General features: G+C 43.2%; 1 protein-coding gene across 3 annotated transcripts in view; it reads left to right on the top strand.

Annotated features, from left to right (window-relative positions):
* DGKB (diacylglycerol kinase beta) overlaps positions 1 to 23,131 on the top strand; it is a 1,765,597-nt gene that overhangs the window by 937,117 nt on the left and 805,349 nt on the right. For all 3 annotated transcript variants that reach the window (XM_086941963.1, XM_086941961.1, XM_086941962.1), the window contains one exon: positions 886 to 950. In XM_086941963.1, the coding sequence (XP_086798089.1) occupies positions 886 to 950 (65 nt within the window). The remainder of the gene's footprint in view (positions 1 to 885; positions 951 to 23,131) is intronic.

Genomic DNA, 23,131 nt, shown 5'->3' with positions numbered 1-23,131 from the left:
AATGGAGCTCTTTTAAAGGTACCTGATGCGGATTAATATTTAGAAGTGTTCAATTCCAATTTAGCAGCCATCACTTTTATCCTGTATAGTCTTTTAAGCAGGGACTGTGGAGCTCCAAACAACTGACCATTACAGCTATCAATGTTGCTCAATACTGTACACTGCACTACCAGTTTTCTGACGGGCTGTGGAAGAAATTGAACAATTCTTCTCAAGTTTCTCATAAGTCCATGGCAGATAGCTGCCGTTTTGTTGAAGTGAGGTTCTGGAGCAAGGGATAGTGTATGTACAGGTGGGGTCAGGAGTCAGGGTTGATCAATGGGGGGACCATTGTTGAAGGTGCAGGGCTCAATAGTCAAGAGGATGGGGAGAGGGCAGGGTGAAAGTACAGGATGTGATGCATTGTGGGAAGAGAGGTGAAGCAAGAGGGCTCGGGTGCTGAATTAGATCTTGCTGGTCTAGAAGGCGAAAATGTATGCCTTTCAAATCTCAGCGATTTTAAGTTGTTATTTCACTAGTGCACTGTGTACTTAATGCATGGAACTGCACTAACAAAATGGGAAGAAAGATTTATTTTTGAGCCATAAATATGTATGGCATGGGGAACATTAAAGGTGGGTATCATATTTACTACTTTCCCAATCTGTCTCATTTCAATTGAGATGAGACTGATAGACAGCAAATTCACACAGTGAAACATAGATACGATTGAACTTCACATGCAGATTTTACCCCACGTCTACTAAAGCTATTGACAGAACCAATATTACCTCTTAAATGTTACTGAGAAAATAAAAGTAATTTGTAAGTAAGTTGATTTTTTTGGGGACTTTGACAATACATTTCTCCATCAACTGTCGACTTACACTATTTTCTGCATTGCAGGACGCGTCAATTGCACACAGATTCCACATCATGCGCGAAAAACACCCTGAGAAGTTCAACAGCAGGTAAGGTCAAACATAATGCACCTAGCAGAGTCTGCTGATGGACAGCTATGGCAGCATAAGAAATCATAACAATAGGGTTCGAAAATTGATAATTCTTTGAAGTGAGACTACTCGTGGAAATATTCTAGTGAAACACTTTTACATTCTAAAAGTATGATTCTCACTGAAAATGCCATATGTATCGTTTGAGGAAAATGTTCATTACTCATAATACAGACGAATATCTCCTTTTCACTACTTGTAAACGTCTGTAAACTAATTAAACAAATGTGTTCCCTGTTAAGTTGAGGAAGAACTTAACTTGATGATATTGTTGTTGATGAGTGTGGATGATCTGAAGTAGCTACGGCATCACGGTCAGTAAATAATAAAGATAATAACAGCATGTTCTGTGATGGGGAGCATAGTGGTATTGACAATATTTTACAATTGTTCATAGTAGTCTTTGGGAACGACGTTCAAAACAATAGCATGTCCGTGTTTTTGCAGTGTGACAGCGAAACTGACCATAGCTACTTTATGATCATTTTGATACGTTAAATTGTATCCTTCCACTATTGAGCTCCGGCAACATTTTGAGTTTGCTTTTAGAACTCCATCGAAGCAAATTGCATTCCTTGCTCTTTCCTCTTAACCTATCCAGTTTTGAGAGGGCCCGGCACTTGTAAACTGAAACAATACATGCATTGTACGAATGTTGTGGAAATATTTTGTCTATTCAGAAATCACCATATTGTATGGTATGGTATCGGTAGTTTAAGCTCTGTAATTCTAATGTTATGGTATCACCAAAGTGTCTAAGCGGTTGACGTTAGATTTTGAAGAATTGACTTTTAATCCAATCGTCCTAACTTTTATGAAATTTGTGTGATCTTGGACAAATCACTATTACCCTCCTATGCCTGCTTTAGCTGTGGACCTATCACACTGAGGACCACTCATGATTGCGATAGAGAAGCAAATCTGGATATCTTGGAAGCACAAAATGGTATTTCAGCTAGTGGTGTTGCACTAGAAAACATAGTCTCGGTAATTCAGTTGAATCTGTGGGTTTATCTATTATTCTTATATTTAAAAAGTATGGATAGTCTAGACACACCTATGATTTTACTTGTTTGAAGCACTCCAGAGGGATGTGTACGGAAACCCCTATCAGACTTCCCAGCCACTGGCTCCACCTGCAGAAGACAGTAATTTCTGCATACCTGCACAGAGGTACCAGCAGGGAGGTTCACAAAAATTGAGAAGTTCAGAAAAAACTTTGTGATTACATTCTTCCCTCTGTTTCCATAGTCTGCTATACAAAATGGACCCTAAAAAGGAGAAGCCATGATGGAATGGGCAAACATTCATTAAAAATAAACGCACAAGGACAACCTTAGTGGTGGCTAGTCTTAACCTTTCATTATATTTTCAATCTTATTTAAAAATTGTATGATTTTTTCTTTTCAAAAGTTTGAGCAGTAACCCTAGATGCCTTTGTAGCCATTTTGTATTTTCTTTTTTATATAGCACGAGCTTGGCCACACTGCACTAGAGAGCGTTTTATAAGAAAACTAAATTAGATAACAGATTTTTTAGGCACGTGAAAATTAAGAGTTTTGTTCAGCATCACAGTTCGAATCCCACCCTCAGCTCAAAATCCTGTGATCACAGTTCTAAATTCTGCAGCCCTATTTGCGAGGCCACATTTCCTCACTGCTATCACACCGGTTCAAATCACTTTCATGGGCAGTTTTGGAAGACCTGGTCCTATTCAGATTAATCTTCTTTCATTGCTCAAATTACATTTCTTATCTTTGTGATCTGGATTTTGCCTGGCTGGTTCTAGAGAAGTTTATCTTGTTCACATTCATAATGCTGTCACTAATTCCAGTGCTTAATTTGTGAAAGAATGAGAGACAGTTATCAAGTCTTTGCTCAGAAGTCTCCGGCTGGTGCCAGCGAATTTAGGGGGTGTTGAACACTAAGGCTAAGTCCAACTTAATCTATTTTATCCATCATTAGGCACTCCCACCACCTTTAACTATCTCTTGCATGCTGTTATTCATACCTGCTGAAATTAAGCTCTCACTAACTCTTTTAACTCTGTTATTCTTCTGGGTGTCTCTAAATGTCTTGCCTATTGCACATTTTGTTAACTCATGATGTTTAATTCTTCCCACGCTGAATATACTTAGTAGGTTCTTCCTTGACTGCTTGCTACCACCAGCACTCATGTCAAGAGAACATCAAGCAACATAAAAGGTTGCCGCTTATAACTGAAAGTAACTCCATATGGACGGGCAAACATCGGTGCTCAGACACTTATCATATATGCACTCCATTACTAATTCTGCCCAATCAAAGCATATACTTCTGACTCCCAACATGTGGGTGGAGACAAAGCCCCTCTCTAGCGATGCTCATATAATTAACGACACCTGCGCTGTCAAACCAGACTATAAAAAACACAACAATAGCAATATAGAACAGTTTCCATGTCACAATATTTGTAAGCCTCTACTCAACACAAATGTTATCAAACTTTACTGTACGGCAGGACAACTTTTCTGAAAAAGACTGCTGGTGCAGTCAGCTAAATATTAAAGAATAACAAGCAATACAATGCAGGTTATATGATGTTCCAAAAGGTAACTATCACTTTTTCAAGATACAATGTCACCATGCAAATATAGGGCCTTATTTCGATGGCGGTCGGAAAGCCTCCAAACTTTGGTAGGAGGCTTTCCAACCGCCATCGTAGATTTCAATTCCGACTGGCTGATTATAAATTAGCTGGTCGGAACTGAACCCGACCGGTCACTCCAACTCGCTTCCAACGGGTTTAAGGAGCGCATCCGCCAGTTGGAGGGCAGCATAAGAATCCCAAAGGGCGGCCTTTCCTCCCTTGGGATTAGGATACTCAGTGTCCAGCAGGCTTTCTATACTGGGCTTTCCGACCTGAAAAGCCTGTTGGACAGCGAGTATGGGTTTCCCTAGCAGGGACCCCTTTCTTTGGATTTTCTGGTTGGTGGCTGAGAGGTCACCAATGTTGCCACCCTGTTAATCCATGCACACCGTGGGAGACACGGGTTGCATAGATTCACATCACCTCTCATTTTCCTATGGGAGCATGTGCTACGACCCATTTGCAGATGTAACACATGCTCTCATAGGGAAATGTCGGAATGCGACTGAACTGTGTTCTGTCACATCCTAATCAGGCTGTAGGGATCACCTACCAGAGGTCGTCGGTCCTGTTTCCAAGACAGTGTTGGATGGACACAAGTCCAGCCGACATCGTATTAGCCCCTTTTGTGTTAGACCATTAAAAAGTTCACCCTAAGCTGTTTTTACTGCTTGTTGTTTATAGGAAACTCCATTAGCTAACACCTTACCTAGGGAAAGAATGATGAGAAATTGGGCTTTCAAGGCTAGTATTATAATTGAAAATCATTATGTGGCTCAGCTAACTCTTATAAGAGGTGTGCTGGCACAAACAGAAAAAGAGCACCGTATTATGGTGAATGCACTCCCTCCAGGACAGTCTCAAACTTTGGCTACCTCGGGCAGAGCATTCAAGTGAAATACAGAGCGGCCACTTCAAAGCCAGTCTGTGTTTCACTGTGCAGGTGGGAACCTGCTTGAACTTTCAAGAAGGGAGAGAGATCTCCTAAATGACTGGTGCAGTGAGTTACTGCTCCCACCTGCAAGGGGATGACTGGGGGTCCATGAGACCCTTTTTCTCCCCTCCATAGGGCTGCCTTACGGAGGCGTAATGAAAGTGTGTCACATTTTTGCAGCACACTTTCAATGCACCTCTTAAAGGCATGTTTGCCACTGCACTCACATCCATAATACAGCTCAGAGGCAAAGTGATTCCCTCATTTGCTTGGGGACACGCACCCCTTTTCAAATGCGGGAACACGCTCTCATGATGGCACTGGTGCTACATATCCAACAGCGCAATCTGTCTTACAGAAGGGGACGCACAAGAGTCTGCTGCTCCTTCTGTATTATCATTGTGCCCCAGAAGCACGCACAGCAAGCACACATCGTTGCACCCTTATGGGCACTCGCTTCAAGTTATGTTATGTTATGTTATATAGGTATTTGTAGCGCGCGCGACTACTCTTGAGTATCCTGGCGCAGAGCAATACCACATAGACATCGAGAGAAATGACATTTTAGTAAGCCTGATTGAATAAGTGGGTTTTAAGGAGCTTTTTAAAGCAGCTAAGGTCTCTGGTGTGTCTGAGTGTGAGTGGGAGGGAGTTCCAGAGGGTGGCTGCTTTCACCGAAAACGATTGACCTCCCAGCCTGGTACGCCGGAAGCGGGGGATTGCCACCAGACTTTGGGAGGCCAACCTAAGGCTTCGGCTGGGGATGTGGAAAGCTACTCTTTTCTTGCGATAGTCGGGGCCAGTATCATGCAGGGCTCTATGAGTGAGAACCAGAGCCTTGAATTGGACTCTTTGGGCCACCGGCAGCCAGTGGAGTGCAGCCATTTGCGATCTTATGCTGATACGTCTGGGAATGCTCAGCAAAAGTCTTGCGGCCGCATTCTGGATGAGTTGCAGCTTGTTCAACAGAAAGTAGGGAGAGCCCAAATAAAGAGCGTTAGCATAGTCTAGGCGGGACAATATGAGGGCTCTAGCGACCGTCTCTTTGGCCGGCTGGGGCAGTAAAGGGAAAAATCTGCCCAGGGATTTAAGGGTCCCAAAGCAGACTCCCGTCAGTCTTTTTATGTTCTCTGAGAACCTTAAATCATCGTTAAACCATATGCCCAGATTTTTGGCTGGGCCGCCTTCAGAGAGGGGACGGGGGAAATCAGGAGGCCATATTAATTCTGTAAACTGGGTGGGTAATTGGCCATATAGTATTATCTCAGATTTTCCCTCGTTACATTTAAGTTTGGCTTGGGCCAGCCAGGTAAATACGGGCGCAAGGCATTTTTGTGCCGCATCCGTTTCTACTTTCGAGTTACCCCAGGTGAACAGGAGCTGGGTGTCATCGGCATAGGCCATAATTTTTGCACCCAGCTCCTCAGCCAGGTAGATCAGCGGGGTCATATAGATGTTGAAAAGAAGTGGGCTCAATGTTGAGCCCTGTGGGACCCCTGTCTGAACTGACCTGGATGAGGAGGAGTACAGGGGCATCCAGACTTGCTGGGAGCGGGAATCCAAAAAAAACCTCCAGCCATGACCACACAGCCCCAGTAAGGCCGATAGAGGCGAGGCGAGCCAGGAGGAGTTGGTGGGGGACCGTATCAAAGGCGGCAGAGAGGTCCAATAAAATTAGCGCCGCTCTTCCACCCTTGTCTATACACTCCCTAATGGCTTCCACCACCTCTACCAAGGTCGTCTCCGTGCTAAAGGAGGCCCTGAAACCAGACTGAGCCGGGTGAAGCGCCCCGGAATCTTCCACAAAGGCGTTCAGCTGCAGAAAAATGACCTTTTCGCAGACTTTGGCGAGTGCAGGAAGCAAGGAGATGGGACGGTAGTTGGCTACACTGAGGGGATCCGCCGATGGCTTCTTCAAGAGAGGCAGGAGTTTAGCTTGCTTCCACTGCCTAGGCACCACTGCAGATTGCAGTGACCAATTGACCATAGCTGTAACTTCAGACCCGACACAATCTGCTACTCCCGCTAAAACTCTTGCAGGGCAAGGGTCCGAGGGAGAGCCTGATTTGAGAGATCTCAATAGAGCAAGAATGTCCCCAGCTGTCCTCTACAGCAAGTTCATTTGTCTAAAATTGAACACATCTGTACAGTAGGTGCCTTGATCAGCCTATAGCACAGCAGTCACTCTTTTGCTTTGTATGGGTGGCCTTCACAAGACAAAGAAGGTGTCCTCTGCTGTAACACTCAGGAGTTCATTTTTACAATTATGTGTTTCTTAACAAAACCTTTCTCTAACTTTGTCTAGGTTAAAATATGTTGTTATTGGATTATGGACAATCAAATACATTGCAAATACTGACAACTGTATTGAAATTTCACTTTCAATTTGTCCTGAAATCCGCACATGCTCCTGCTGATGAATGTGCAGCTGAACCTACTATGACTTATCTAGTCTCAGTGAACATATTAATGAAGCACATACAAATGTTACTTGACTTGATGCTGCAAATGTAAAATACATCTGCGGTTGGGTTTTCATTGGTAAAGCAGACTTTGAAAGCAATAAATAATTCAATTGAAGAAATGCATCTCAGAACCGGCGAGTAGGTCATATTGACCCAGTGTCGCTCATCATTTGCTGTTACACGGCATCATCAGGTGGCATTCAGTCAGCACTCTGAATAAAGTCCTGTGAGAGCAAAGCATGTCTTCTCTTAGAGGGGAGGGACTTTAAAGAAGCCATATTCTGTATCTTAGCTGAAAATGCGCATACTCCTTCTTTGTTCTGCTGTTCCTCTTCCAGCTGAGGATGTTCAATCAGGCTCTGTGGGTTTCTGAGGGAGCATCTGACAGGCCTGTCAAGCAATCTGGCACTGCGAGAAGGGACGCACTTCCAGAAGAGACGCACTGACAGGCCAGTGTGTGGGCTGTTCTTTGGTCTGTTGGGATGTTTTTAGGTTTTAGGTTTCGCCTGCTCAGCAGCACTTGTGCTGTGCTTGCGAAATCTCTTGTACATCAAACAAATCTTAAACGTTGCTTACAGCCCATCCATTATTTACCATTTGTTGACTTTCTTGCCACTCTCCTTACCTTGCTTTCCATTTGTTACTGCCTGTTATTTCCTGATGATTTAATGTTTTCTTTCATGTTTTGTGTTTTTTCTGGAACACAGACCAAGTAACTCTTCCTTTTGGAGTGTTCATCTACTGTTTTCATTGCAGGAGCTACTTTTGCCTCCACCCCCACCCCCTCCCCCGCTACATCTCTCCTCCTGATGTTCATTGGTAGGACACTCCTCTTTCCTCATGTTGCTTGCCTCTGTTGCTGTTTTTTTTTTACATGTTGCACAGCAGCACAGGCTGTTGTGCAACATGGCTTAAAAGAAAAAAAAAAGAACTGTGACGCGTTTAACACTGGTTGCATAAAAAAAAATGTCACCTACCGGCTACCCTGTCAATTGTCCCCACCCTCCTCCCTCATGTTGCTTGACACCTTTCCACTTCCCTGTGCTGTTTTTTATCAATTTTTTACGTTACCCACAATTTTTATTTAGTTTTATGGTATGGCTATGACAACACCCAGTGTGCTCTGTTACTGCACAGTCAGCAAGGGGTGTCTGCTCCCAGGTTAGAGATCACCATCTAAGCCGTGTCAGTTTTGTCAGAGATGGGTCTGTGATAGGGGTGTGTCATGACTGATTACATTTGAATTACATAAAGCATGCCAGCAGCAAGCAGAAACCACCTACCTCTAAGACCAGAAAGAAGATACGTCACAATGCTTTGAGCTGCCATGATTTGCCAATGATGGCCACTTTCGTTTTTTTAGCATAGGGTCTTCCTTTAGATGCCCGGGCCTATTTTATAACATAGTCTGCTACTGTTCTTTGGGTAGAAGCACCACATTTAGAAAATGCATTGATTAGACATGCTCAATAGGTAATAGTGAAAAGAATAGTGCACACACAAGACTGGAAGAAAAACGTTAAATGTATTTTATTTCTAAGAAATTAATTCTTACAGAAATATATCATAGTTATCCAATTGATTGCTACATAACATTTAAAATAAAAAAATCTCCAACAAATAAAACGAAATCACATCATTGCAATCAGCAAATAACACGGACATGAAAAACAAACATAAATCGGTTTTTAAAATATGTTTTCAGAAAGGTAACCTTTGTGGGAGTCTACAATACAACACATCCGTAAAATTCATATATGTTCAAGATGTGCAACTTTTAAACCTATTCAGAGGAAAACTAGCTAATTATTGCAGTTACAAAATCACTTTAATCGATTAATTTAAATCATAAAAGTTCATCAAACATATTACATTTCTATATGAGTGGGAGACCAAAGATGGATAAAAATGAAAAATATCATAGAAAAAAAACTTCTATCATATTTAATAATTTAGATACTAAAATGCAATGTGCATAAGTGACATGGCACAAAGCAACAAGCAAAGACATCTTGGGTGAGTCTGCAGCAGAACCCATACATAAATACACATTTCATATTCAAGGTAAACAGCAGTTAGCCCAATTGAAATATGTGCAGCAAATTATTTCAATTGCTTCAATAGATAATAAAATGCATTATAGAAAGCCAGAGTTAAAGGAGGCCGCAAAACTGAATGGCCGTACTTAAGCGCCATGGTTATCCAGTTTCATAGGACAATTTCAAACTCAGGATATCCTGGTACTTTGGGCTGTATGTTCTCAATTAGTCCCAAAATCATCCCACACCCCACAACATGACATAAAGACACTATTCCAAGGCAGCTCGGGAAGGGTAGTTCTGGCATAACAAGACACATTTTTGCGCAGATATTGGCTGATGGCAATGGCTACATCCTGATGTGTCATACCACACACCAGATTTAAACCCATTTCTCTCAACAAAATCCCATATTTTTTAACCATAAGTCTCAGGATCTTCTTCCTTTCCTCTAGAAAAATACACATTCCACTAACAGGTGGCTCACCGAGTACCCAGAAGTTTAAAACCCCACTTGCATGGAGACTGACTATGGTTCTCAGCTATCTGCACTTTCAAGCTGAGGAATCTCCCACCCTGCGTCAATACCAAGCCTCAAACGCAGTTTCATTTCTCAGAAACCTGTCTGGTATTTTATAAATGTATGGGAACAGATCAGAGGTCTCTAGGGTTAATCACAAATGTGGGACAGATCTCTTATTCCTCAAGTAATGTGGATCATCCCTCCACCTGGTTTCTTCAGCACAATGTCTGAGAGAGCTCTTTATTTGACAAATATTTTTCAGGTTGCCCCCGTCCAGGAGCATATTTGGAGCACCTAAGCGTTCCATAATACCTTTTACTGGGCTTCTCTTCCCAGTGAAGATTGCCATTACCTCAGTGAGGATTTGCATGCATAGTATATCACTTGGGGATCCATTTTTAATCTAAAAATAGTACTGCATGGCCCTTCCATCTGCCAATGCACCCAACCCTACAGTTTCAGCTCATGCCTTATGGCTTGTAACATTGCGTTTCTTGGTAGAATAAGCACTGATTTCAGGATGCTACCTTCTAACTCCTACCATGTAATCTTGCCCAGTATAATATTACTTAGTGGCTCATGAGTATAACTACCATATTTGCGGTCAAATCACTTCAAACCATTCTCTTCAGCCATCAGTGTAAGCCTCCGACTGTCCAGGAGCTTGTCTCATCTAAAATAATTTGAATAAATCATTATCAAGTATATATAGTCCCGGACCTGCTCCAGCCACATATTAACTATGAACCAAGAAAATCTTCTTTTCCGCTTTGCAAATAGCAAGGTTTTTGTCTTGGCAATGTTGATTGTTATCTTATTCTCAAGACAATAAGTGCTTAGTACATTACATTTGTGTTGAAGTCCAATGAGTTCCATCACCACCAAATTGTGCACAACTCGCATGCCTGCCGACAATCTTAAAAGAAAAAGTGTGGGTAGCACTTAATACCCGAGGGTGGTCCACAATGAATAAGTTAAACAACAGAGGAGCTCAAATGCATCCTTGTCGTAAGCCATTGTCTACCGGACTTTTCCTCGACAGGCTACCTTGTCTGTCAAGATCGACATGTACCCAGTTATTGCTATGAAGTTTCTTTACAAGATCCAACGGGGTCTCAGGTATATTCCACTGTCGAAGCTTAAGCCATAGAGTGCCTCTGTCCACACTGTAGAAGGCCACCCTGAAGTCTACAACGCAGCAACAAAGACCACCTGCCAAATCCATTGACTTCCTTGCGACTCCCCACAGAATGAAGTAGTGGTCCGTTGTTCAATATCTTGGCTTCAATCCTCCCTGCTCCACAGGGATAACTCTGGTACCAAACGCCCAGGCAGCTAGGTGCTTTAATGAGGTCTGGGCAAATAGCTTGGAGGTGATATCCAATAAAGGTATCAATCATTAGTTAGCTGGAAGATTGGTTTTACTATTTCTGCAGCTAGGCTTTACTATGTCTACCGTCCATGAATCCAGAAGGATAACCATAGTCATTACCAACTTAAAAAAAACACTAAGCATTGGGCCCCATTTCGTGGGATTCTTCTTAAAATAGCATGTGAAAGACCATGTGGACCACCAGCCCTGGATGATTTCATGTTACAGATCATTTCTGATAATACCGCAGCTGTTTGTTTAATTGCTGAACATCTGAGAACCGCCAAATTTTCAGAATTTCCTTCACTATGAAGGGAATAAAGAAAATGTATACCAGTCTTCTTTAGTTATCTGTGCCTCCAGGAAGAATGGTGAAATAGAAGTAACTAAGTGCATCAGCTTCCAAAAGTGCTTACTATTCTTCCCTGCATTGGAAGCTAGCATTAGTTCTCAATTAAGCTGTAAAATTCCCTTTCATTATAGGTACATAGCCTGCGAAAATGCTTTTTCGAAGTCTCCATTGCTTCTTGTAAATTGTTATTTTTATTTATGCTGAGGCACCGGCAACACCTATTCAACGTTCTTCCCTCCTGACACTCATCGTCAAACCAGTCCTTCCCCTTTTCTCTATGGCCACAAGCTGACTTTGGTCCAACCTTTACCAGTTTAAAATGGGATAACAATTGCTTCATCAATCTTCTCTACCATCTATCCTAATCCAATACCTTTATCATGACCCACATTCTTCAATGTTATACTACCTCAGGGGTCAAAAGTGCATTTACTCAAGAATCAAAAACATCATTAAGCTCGATACTAAGTGCATTATGATCACTAGGTCCTATGTCAAGAGCCCCAAAATGTTTTACACAATGAAACTGGTATACTACCACAAACACTGTCAATGGGCATGCAGCTATTGCAATATTTAAAGGTTCTAGCAGCAGGTATATTAGCATTACATTGCCTGTTAACATCACCCAAGCTCTGCTGGACTGAGCAGGACAAAACCTTTGCTTCCCCTTTGGTGGCGCTTGCAGTTGAGGATATTTAACGCCATCGACTGCTCCTTCAATGAATCATCAAATACTTTACGCACTGATTTACTGTTAAAATTCACCCCTACAATGAAGAGAGCATCAGGATAATCCAAACACAATTTTTGTACATCTATGATCCGATTTAATAGCTCACTCTCAGGTACGGAGCATTATGGTGGAACATTTATGTTTATACAGACCATTTGTTTTAACACCGCAATATCATTAAACAACCTAATAAGCAGCCAAACACCCATGAACAGGCAGTTTGCAGCTGTGTTACTATCCTTCCACAGCGAACTGACACAGAAATTATTAGACCACCTGATCGAGATCTTGGCATTTTGCACTATGGGAACAAAGCCCTCGACTATCGCCAACTCTATTAGCCAGGTTTCCTGGATGAACAATACAGGGTAGTTGATTAGGATCTCTCTATATTTTCCCACTTTTGTAAAGTGTTTAAACCCATGAATGATCCACACCAAGATTCGTTTCTGCAGATAAAGCCCTGACTCCTACAAATCAATCTCATCAACTCCTATATTGCTCCAAAATGAAGTATGGCAACCCTGCATAACTTTGGGAAAAGGTTTTTCAGCTCTTCAATAACTATATGGCTGAAATAGGCTGCCATTATCCCTCCAAAATGTTCAGGGTGTCTAGCCACATTGAGTTGTTGGGATGGGTCTTGGAACGTAATAGTTACTATTCTATCCTGCTGCTTGTCTTGTCCCACCAGTTCCTGCCAATGCCAACATTCTTTCCTATACCCAGGCACCTAGTTGGGATTATTAAGCAAAAGAATACAAAGTTCCGCAGGGAAAGTTAAAGAAGTATGTGTACAGATATGGAGAAAGAACGAAAGCAGGAAACGGGGTGTTCCCTTGTTGGAACTAGAAGACCTCACACACCCAGAAACCTAGGTGTCATGCTTCATCATTAGTCTCCTGCTCCTCGTCAGACTGGCGCTGCAATGTCTGACGGGCGCAAGGACCACACCAGCCACACAGGAGGAGGAATCGCTATAGTCCATAAGAAATCTATCCGCATCTCAACCAGCTCTGACGCCAACCTCGCCAATTCCGAACACCTTCACTTCCAGATCCACATCGACCCCAAGACCACACTCAGAGGCACCCTCCTTTACAGGCCACCAGGACCCCGCGCAAAATTCAGTGAAGACATCACGGACTTCATCACTCCACACGCGCTCCCCTCCAAAGACTACATCCTTCTGGGAGACCTCAACTTTCACCTCGATAAGATCAACGACCGCAACACCGCCACCCTCTTGGACAACCTCACCAACCTCGGACTTAAACAACTGGTCACTTCCCCCACCCACATCGCAGGTCACACACTCGACCCCATCTTCACCTCCAGCAACCATGTCTCCTTCAGCCACACTACGGACCTCATCTGGACTGACCACAGATGCGTTCACTTCACCTACAACAAACCAAAACCCAGCATCCACCTCCAACCTACCTTGAAAAGGAACTGGAACAAAATCACCACGGACCAAATCTCAGCATCGCTCCTTCAACACACCCCAGCCCCCTCCTCCAACGCTAACGAAGCCGCCGCTAATCTCACCCTATGGTTATCCAACACCGCTGACACCTTAGCACCTCTGAAAAAACGTCAAAACAAACCTGGCAGCAAGAAGGCCTCATGGTTCAACGATGATCTCAAGAAGTCCAAGAAACTCTGCCGCTCCCTTGAAAAGGCCTGGAAAAAAGACCCAACCACCAGCACCAAGGACGCCTTCGAAAACGCCACCCGCACTCACCACCAACTAATCCGAAAAGCCAAGAAAGCAGCATTCAAGGATCGACTCGACAACAACGCTCACAACAGCAAGGAACTTTTCAACATCGTCAAGGAATTTTCCAATCCCTCGGCCAACTCCAACGACATCACCCCCTCTCAAACCCTCTGCGACTCCCTAGCCTCTTTTTTCCACAACAAGATTGCAGACATCCACAACAGCTTTGACAACCAACCCGGAAACCAACCCACCCTGCCGTCTGCTGTCCATCCTCCCCCCGTGAACACCCTTAACGACTGGAAGCCAATCTCCACTGAGGACACCATCCGCCTGATGAACTCCATCCACTCAGGATCCCCCACAGACCCATGTCCTCACCATATCTTCAACAAAGCAGACTCCGTCATAGCGCCGCACCTCCGAGACGTCATCAACTGCTCCTTCAACTCCGCTACCTTCCCTGAAGACTGGAAACACGCTGAACTCACCGCCCTTCTGAAAAAACCAACAGCGGACCCCACCGAACTCAAAAATTACCGCCCCATCTCGCTTCTTCCATTCCCGGCCAAAGTCATCGAGAAAGCCGTCAACTGCCAGCTCGCCGCCTTCCTCGAAGCCAACAAATCCCTCGACCCCTCACAATCTGGCTTCCGAGCAAAACATAGTACTGAGACCGCCCTCATCGCAGCAACAGATGACATTCGGACTCTACTGGACAATGGAGACACAGTCGCCCTCATCCTCCTCGACCTCTCTGCAGCATTCGATACAGTCTGCCACAGCACCCTTCTACAACGCCTCAATAACATCGGAATCCAAGGAAAAGCACTGGAATGGATCACCTCGTTCCTCACCGGTAGAACCCAGAGAGTCCGCCTTCCTCCATTCAAGTCCGAGGCCTCTGAAGTCATCTGCGGCGTACCTCAAGGATCCTCACTCAGTCCCACCCTCTTCAACGTATACATGAGCCCCCTCGCGGCCATCGCACGCCAACACAACCTCAACATCATCTCTTACGCGGACGACACTCAACTGATCCTTTCTCTCACCAATGACCCCGGCGCCGCCAAAGCTAACCTGCACGAAGGAATGAAAGAAGTCGCCGAATGGATGAAACAAAGCCGTCTGAAACTGAACTCAGACAAAACAGAAGTCCTCATCCTAGGCACATCCCCCTCTGCTTGGGACGACTCCTGGTGGCTGGAAGCCCTCGGAAAAGCACCCATCCCGACAGACCACGCACGGAACCTTGGCGTCATTCTGGACTCTTCACTCTCAATGAACAAACAAGTCAGCGCAGTATCCTCTTCCTGCTTCAACATTCTTCGCATGCTCAGAAAAACATTTCGCTGGATCCCCTCCAAAACTAGGAAAACAGTCACCCACGCCCTGGTCACGAGCCGACTGGACTACGGAAACACCCTCTACGCAGGTACCACCGCTAAACTCCAGAAGAAACTCCAATGAATCCAAAACGCCTCAGCCAGGCTCATACTAGACATCCCACGCAACGAACACATCTCTGGTCACCTTAAAGACCTCCACTGGCTACCCGTCAATAAGAGGATCACTTTCCGACTGCTCACCCACGCACACAAATCACTTTACGACATCGGACCAGACTGCCTCAACTCTCGACTGTCCTTCTACACCCCCTCCCGCCAACTACGCTCTTCCGACAAAGCCCTCGCCACTGTACCTCGCATCAACAAGACCACCATGGGAGGCAGATCCTTTTCATACCTGGCTGCTAAAACATGGAACTCACTCCCCGCTTACCTCCGCCTCACCCAGAACCACCTAGCGTTCAGAAAGCAGCTTAAAACGTGGATATTTGACAAATAATCCTCCTCCTCTTCCTAAGCGCCTTGAAACCCTCTGGGTATGTAGTGCGCTATACAAATTTTATGACTTGACTTGACTTGACTCTTTGTTGGAGATCTTTTGTTCCCCGTTCCCTGCTTTCGTTCTTTCTCCATATCTGTACACATACTTCTTTAACTTTCCCTGGGGAACTTTGTATTCTTTTGCTTAATAGTTGACTGGACAAGTACACTAGACCCCATTAAACATTGCCCACAATTGGTTCCCAATTTTTGTACTGACCTAGTTGGGATTACCTAATTGTACTTTAGTCCACTGTGTTTAACTAAAAATGTAGCTTTTCTGAGGCAACCACCTTCAATCTGCAGCTGGTTGGCTCTCTTCTAGTCTACCTCAGCACAATCATGTAGGCAGATGCCATGGGTTTCCAAAGAAGTCGCTGAAGCTTCAACTAAGCACTTTGTTTACACTGACAAAATATTCACAAATTTCATGTTAAGTGAAACTCTCAAAATTTCTCAAAATTTACTTTACACACTGTTTCATCCTATTTCGCATAGAAAATATCTTGCCAAGGCATGTTAACTGCTTTAACTAGTTGCCTCCTTGAAACTTACATTATTTTTTTTCCACAAGGTATGGGCTCTCAAATAAATCAGGCATTAACGGCCAACCACATTTCACTCTTAAAGCATCATTTTACCTAATTCCACAAATTTTCTTTAAACTTCAGAAATATCCGTAAGCAAAAATACAAACATTAGCACATCCCTAGTATGGACAGTTGCCATATTCTTCCATTCAATAAGAACGTTTTTTTTTTATTCCCCACAAACAGAAAGGGAAAGGCATCTAAATCTAATCAACAAAGGAGCATGCCACCCTTGGATGCCTGTATATAGTATTTTGACCATGATGATAAATAATTAGCTGATGATAAATAATTAGCTCTTTTTTCTTTAGGCCTGACTACAGATAGCTTTAGAAGTATAGGAAGACGTCATGTCAGTGCGCAACAGACATTATACCAGACACATAATCTACAGAAAAGGACACCTGGTCAGGCCTCTTTAGTCATTGGCTAGTTTGGGTGAGCACGTGTCAGGCATTGGCTCAACTGTCTATCCGTCGTATTTTGGACCAGTCCAAGGCATATCATGAAAGTGTATATTTCCTGCAGTCCATATATATAGTCCTGAACATGCTCCTTGCATTCACCAGTTTCTGAATTACTTGTGTAGCTTTGCAGTTGTATCTTTAGCACTGTACCATTCGCTTGCACAAATCCACTGCACATACACTGATGTCAAAACCCACAGCTGCCCCTCCTGGCTCACTCCTGGGAAGAATAGTGGGCTATTTACACCCACTGTGCATGTATCTCTTAGAAGAATTACTTAAATGTCAATATGTATCTTGTCATATACTGTTGCTCATTTGAGCCACTGCCTTGAAAATCGAAATGCATGGGTGCACCAGAGTATCAACAATCCTTTTGATAGTTAAACGAGCGAACAAATAGGTCCTAAACGAGATGAAAGTAAAGCCATATACAGTTCCAGTGCATCTAGTAGGGCCATCATTAATGGACATATGCAGAAACATTGCGCTCTGGTGTTTTGAAATCCTGCTGATCTTCTGACATTTGCAAGATTGAGGCATCCTGGAGGAACAGGCTGGGAGTAGGGTTGGGTACTGCGGTGACTTCTGGCTTTGTTATGAGCTGCTATGGATATTCTGCTGGGCAGTCATAACAGAGGATCTTGGGAGGCTTGACACTGATTCTTCCTCAGCTTTGAGTACGGGCAGGTCTACCTGTCAAACAACAGAAAGGGATAATAAAATTCATCACATGGCAGCTTGGAGGGCATGAAAAGAAGTTGTATATTTTAAAGAATAAATGAGCTACTTGATGTCACATGTTGTGCCAGTCCTCAGTATTAGTAGATATGGTTTGTTAACATGTATCTAAACACATCAGCTGTAAAAGTTAACTCATACACAGGAATTCTAACCCCTGAGCTGTTCATAAAATTATGTAAATAATGTGAACATAGGGCACAAGCAATTTTGTCTTGCGTGTAGGGAAAAAAGGCAAGAGAGAGATTGATAGAGAAGGAGAGGGAGAGGAGCAGTTATATTCAAGGGCCTGACTTATGGCTTGGAGGATAGCCTGACGTCTAGTTGCAAGATTGTGGCCAAAATGCGATTGCTTTGTCTCACTTCTCATCTTCCAAGGAAACAAAAGAAGCTTTTGTGTTCCATTCTTATTCAATGGTTGAGTCCTACAATCACTATACACATACGAGGTGGCAGGCTCTCCTGACGTCCTGTGGAAGTATCCTTGAGTAATAGCAATTACAATGGCAGAATATAAGGAGGCATACTTGGGTAGCTGTAGATGGTAGCTACCTGAACTCCCACACAATGTAGTTCGAACTACAAACTCGAGGCCGCGACCGGGGGTGAGCGAATACGCCGCGAACATTCAAGTGATTACAGACACCATAGGAATTGGTTGCTAATATTGGCACCATTCTGACTGTCTATAAAGATGAATACTTAATGTGAAGAACGGACTTGTTCTATTTAGAATAAGGCTTCCATTGTCACGTACATTAAAATTCTTGAAAAACTTCTGACATAATCTCAATATCTTTCGCCCTGAAGAAGTCCTTTGGATGAAACGCTTTGGCTACCCTTTGTATGAAGATTTTGAATAAAAGAAAAAAAGAAAACTTTAAGTCATACTGAACTGATTCTTTTGTATTATTGTTTTGACTACTATCATCACTGTGCATTGTGTGGGAGTGCTGAACCATTGTGTTTTATTGCAAAAGCGTTTTTGGGCATTGCCCTTGGAAGTCTAGGGGTATGTGACTTCAGGTTCTTGGCACCCACAATATAACTAGACCATACAATATTGGACAAAGTGCAGTCATTCTTTGCCCTATACCCCTGTTGTTCTAGTATTGTCCATGGTAGCTACCTGGATCTCCCGTTTATTTTCATCTCTCGTGTAACTAGAATTATTCTGGTAACTAAGGGTTCAGAACTGCCTGAACAGATAGTAATGCCTTCATTCCACTTACAAAATACACATATATACATATATGTGCATGGTATCTCACTCTTATTTTTCTGTAACTTAAAACATTGAGCAATGGGAAAACCAAGTAGTTTTGCATGGTACCTACTTGGGTCTCCCATTACTATCATCTATCATGTAATAGGAATAAACTTGGTAACTAAGTGCTCAGAACCGCCTGATTAAATGGTATTGTTCTCATTCCAAATAACTCATTTAGACTGTTGGACTTGGCCCTTTCTGCAGGACCATCCCCAAACTTTTGCCTTCATCTGCTATATTTTTCTGATTTTGTTTTTGTTGGCCTTAGGACCCTGTGCACATTAACAATACTAATCAGTGCTAAAGTGCTCATGACCTCTCCTCTAAACTCGTTATAATTGGCTTATTTAGTTTACATACAAGTCCCTAGTAAAATAGCGCTGCAGGTATCCAGGGCCTGTAAATTAAATGCTACTAGTGAGCCAGCAGCACTTGCCACCCAATGAAGTAGCCCTTTAAACCTGTCTCTGGCCTGCCATTGCAGCCTGTGGGTGCAGTTTTATACTGCCATTTTGAAATGGCAAAATAAACCTTTTGCCAGGTCTCAACCTTCCTTTTAAATGCACATATGTCAACCCAAGGCTAGGCCCTCACCATCCCATAGGGCAGGATGGAGTGTATTTAACAAGTAAGATATTTACTTTTAAGTTTTACTTGTCCTGGTATTGCAAAACTCTTAAATGTGTGTTTCACTAATGCAGGCCTACTTCTCCATTAGGATATAATTGTAATTACTTATTACATTTAATTAGCTGTAACTTCCATTTGGGAGCAGGTAGACAGGTTGAGTTTGGTGTCTAAACAACTAAAATTAAAAGCCCTCTTTAATGGCAATGTTGGATTTTTTATCACAATTCTGAAAAGTCCACTTCTAGAAAGTTGTCATTTTCCAGTGCCAATCATTTGGTGCCTGCTGCCTGTATCCGGGGTCACCCAAAGGGTTGTATGACGTTACAAGGCGGGTTTTTACCTCACACGCCATTACAACGCGGGGATTACAACGAAAGTCATTACAACGACTTTCGCTGGAGGGCGCTGGATAGTGGAATAGTTTATTATCTATTCCAACTCCAGCCCACGTTGACAGTAGGGAAGGTGTTGGATAGAAAATTAAACTATTCCCTATTCAACAGCGCCCTCCAGCGAAAGTCGTTGTAACGACTTTCGTTGTAATCCCTACGTTGTAATGGCATTGCGGGGTAATCTCCGCGTTGTCATGGCTGTTCCCCACCCAAATAGGTGTAGCTGCCAGTTGGATCTTATGTATTGCACTCAGGCTAATAGACAAAGGGAAGACAGGTGTTGGCAGGATGGATTAATGAGGGGAAGGATATGCCACCTACCACACTTACACATTACAAAGACTCTCTCTGAGCACTCTCCCAAGAGGCAGGTCTTTTGTGACCCCAGGCAAGCTGGAACCAGGACAGGGAGGGAGCTACCTGACACCTCTGGGGGGCACTAAAAGCTTCCCCCACTTCAAAGTAGATATGAGGTATAGGTATTGTCCTCAGACCTCAACTCTTCAGTACACTTCTGGCCTGTGGACTCTGCCAGGAAGAAGGACTACCACTCTGCTGCTCTTAAGGACTGTGATGGCCTGCTGCCCAGTTGCCTGGGTGAGAAAGACTGGACTTGCATCTCTAAATCCAGGCCCCTAGAGTGACTCTAATGGCTGTTGGCTGGCCTCCTTATCAGAAGCCTCAAGGACATAACAGGCCTCCGGCAACATTGAACCCAGCGCCTGGACTCTGCTACCTGTGAGTCCTGTCTTCTGAAGTGGTGCCACCCTAGTCCTGGACCCTTGGAAGGGGGCCTGAAGGTTCTGTGCCAGCCCATTTGTGGAGCCAGCAGAACTAATGCATCTTCTCTGTGGCACATCTCTTGCAGAACCAGCGCATCACCTTGCTACTCATCACGTATCGCTTTCAGAACCAATGCATCGCCTCTGCTGCTCAGACTTCCATGACACAAGGACTTTGCATCATCTATAGCAGCCCATCAGATTCGATGCATCTCCACAGAATGACAATGTCTCGCCCAATGCAGCTCATTAGAACTGCTGTTGCACAAATCATCTCTATGCACGGACGTCACCTTCTACTTCGACTAACTGCTCCTGCAGAATGCATCTCCTCGACCAGACCTTGCATCCCCTCTGCTGCATGACACATCCATCTCTTTGCACACAGGATTACGGTACTGTGATCAATGGACCTAAGTGGGTTCCTGTAGCTTTCCATGCTCCATTGCGGTTGCCCTGAACTTGTGATTTTGTCCCTGTCCAACGGGAAAAAATAACCACATTTGTTGTTTTGTGTTTCTTGTGCTTCTTGGTGTTATTTTCAGTTAAATCTTTAAAATTGCATATCACTGGTTCTAACAATTGGATTTTTATCATTTTGAGCTTCTTTTATTTATTTAAATGTACTCTATTTTTCTAATTAAGTCACTGAATTTACTTGTTTTGTGTCTTTGCTTTATTACTTTGCTTGTGACTACACCCTGACAAGGATGGTGGTTGCTGCTTGATTGGAGATTAAAACCCCTTAACCAATAACCCAATTTTTAACATACACCTATCTGCATCATATCTCACTCTTATTTTTCTGTACCTAAAAGACTGATCAAGCGAATAACCAATCAGCTTGCCGTAGCCTCCCAGAGTAAGGACTGTGACAAGTAAGCCAGATGAGGTGGTAATGACCTGAAGATTTACCAATTATCTTAGTTACTTTAGGTCTTAAGCAACAGCCCCGATTATCTAGCTGTCAGGCAATGCAGTGCAGCACTCAAAGAGGCCATGCTGCGTTGCATGACAGGAAGAGAGCAGGAGAGCACCATATTCAGAGAGATATGGCACTTTCCTCCCCTCTCCCTAGCACCGGGTCTGATTTCTGCTGCCGTGCACCAGGCACACACCTCAGGCCATAGGGCTAGGGTGCGTGCCCCTGTCTACCATAGGTTTTGCACAGGAAGTGTTCCATTCCTCTACAAAACTATGCTTAGACACACTTCAAATCTTTCCCTACTTTGTATGTGTGCTGCATAGTGCAGTACACATGCAAAGTCAGAAAAGCAAGGAGAAATGACATTTAGCCTTTTAACACCTGCTTTCCAGCTGTGTTAATTTTTGCAGCTAGACCGTGCCTGCCAATGTTAGTAGATAGGGCCTAGAGGCAAAAAGCTTGGGTGGTTGCACGGGAACACCCATGTACCAACCATGTAATGCTCGGTAACGCAAAGTAATACAAAGCAGCGTTTCGCGCTAATTTTCCATACAAGCCCATGCAAATACCAATTTGCGTTGGTTTGTTAATCCCAAAACAGGTTTAGCGTCGGGTTTGCATTGAAAAAGTAATGCTAACCAGACGCTAAACCTTTGATAATCTGGGCCTTCATCTTCCAGGTTATCCTCCCATCACCACAAAAATCCTCCTCTTGTGATAAGTTTCGGCATTACATAACATGAGGAAGGGAAGTGGATGGCCCACAGAGCTGGCTTTCTAATGATGAAAGATGGCCTTACAGACTGAAGATTACTACAATTCCAGATAAAGAATATTTCCAACAATTAAACTGATAGTTCATGTACAATTCTATGGCAAGCTATGTAGAAGAAGGATTAAAATAAATGAAAAGAGTTCAGTGTGTAAGAATTTTTTTCTTGTTTGCGTGGTTCAGTGAAATGCGCATGGTATGGTCTTTGCACAAAGAAACTTTACTGATTAATAAAAAGCATGTTTAAAAAAGAAGTTATAATTTTTATTGTTGGAAGTATACGAATTTTACGAGTGGCATTTGTAGCATGAACACTGTAAGAGCACATGGCAGCCAAGTAGTAATACCCAAGGTTTTGCCAAATCAGAATGATCTATATTTCACCTTTAAAATTAATATTTGCGAAGCTTGGTCAAGCTTTGCTCGAACATTCAAATAGTTCGCTTTCAAGTACACTTCCTCTCCATGCAAATGCATTCACCGCCTGTATGTACATCTCGAATGATGCCAAAACATTCAGTGCAAAAGATGTGAGCAATTAAAACGTGATTTGTTGGACACAAATAAGATCTTTTGTATGCAAAACGATGAATCGATGTGTACATGTTCTTTTCAGATGAACGGCCATTTCATGAAGACCAGCGCCCAAACACATAAACGAGACTGTTTTACTCTTTCTAAATTACAATGTATTTTATTCTTGGCCTTAAGAATGTATTTTTTAATGTATGTACTGCTTTTAAGATATTTATGTATCGAAATAAATCATATATCACTCACTCACATAAACGAGCACTAGAAGTCCTAAGTTAAGTTTCACTTTCTGCCACACTTTTGGGCTGACTGGGGTCTTAAGTAAATGAAAAGCTGGAGTTGCACTATTTTACCAACGTAGACAATGGTATATT

This window comes from Lissotriton vulgaris, chromosome 10 (genome assembly GCF_964263255.1).
Source record: "Lissotriton vulgaris chromosome 10, aLisVul1.2, whole genome shotgun sequence".
Lineage (NCBI taxonomy): Eukaryota > Metazoa > Chordata > Amphibia > Caudata > Salamandridae > Lissotriton > Lissotriton vulgaris.
Note: the sequence above shows the minus strand (reverse complement) of the source record. Positions and strands in the feature narration are given on the sequence as shown.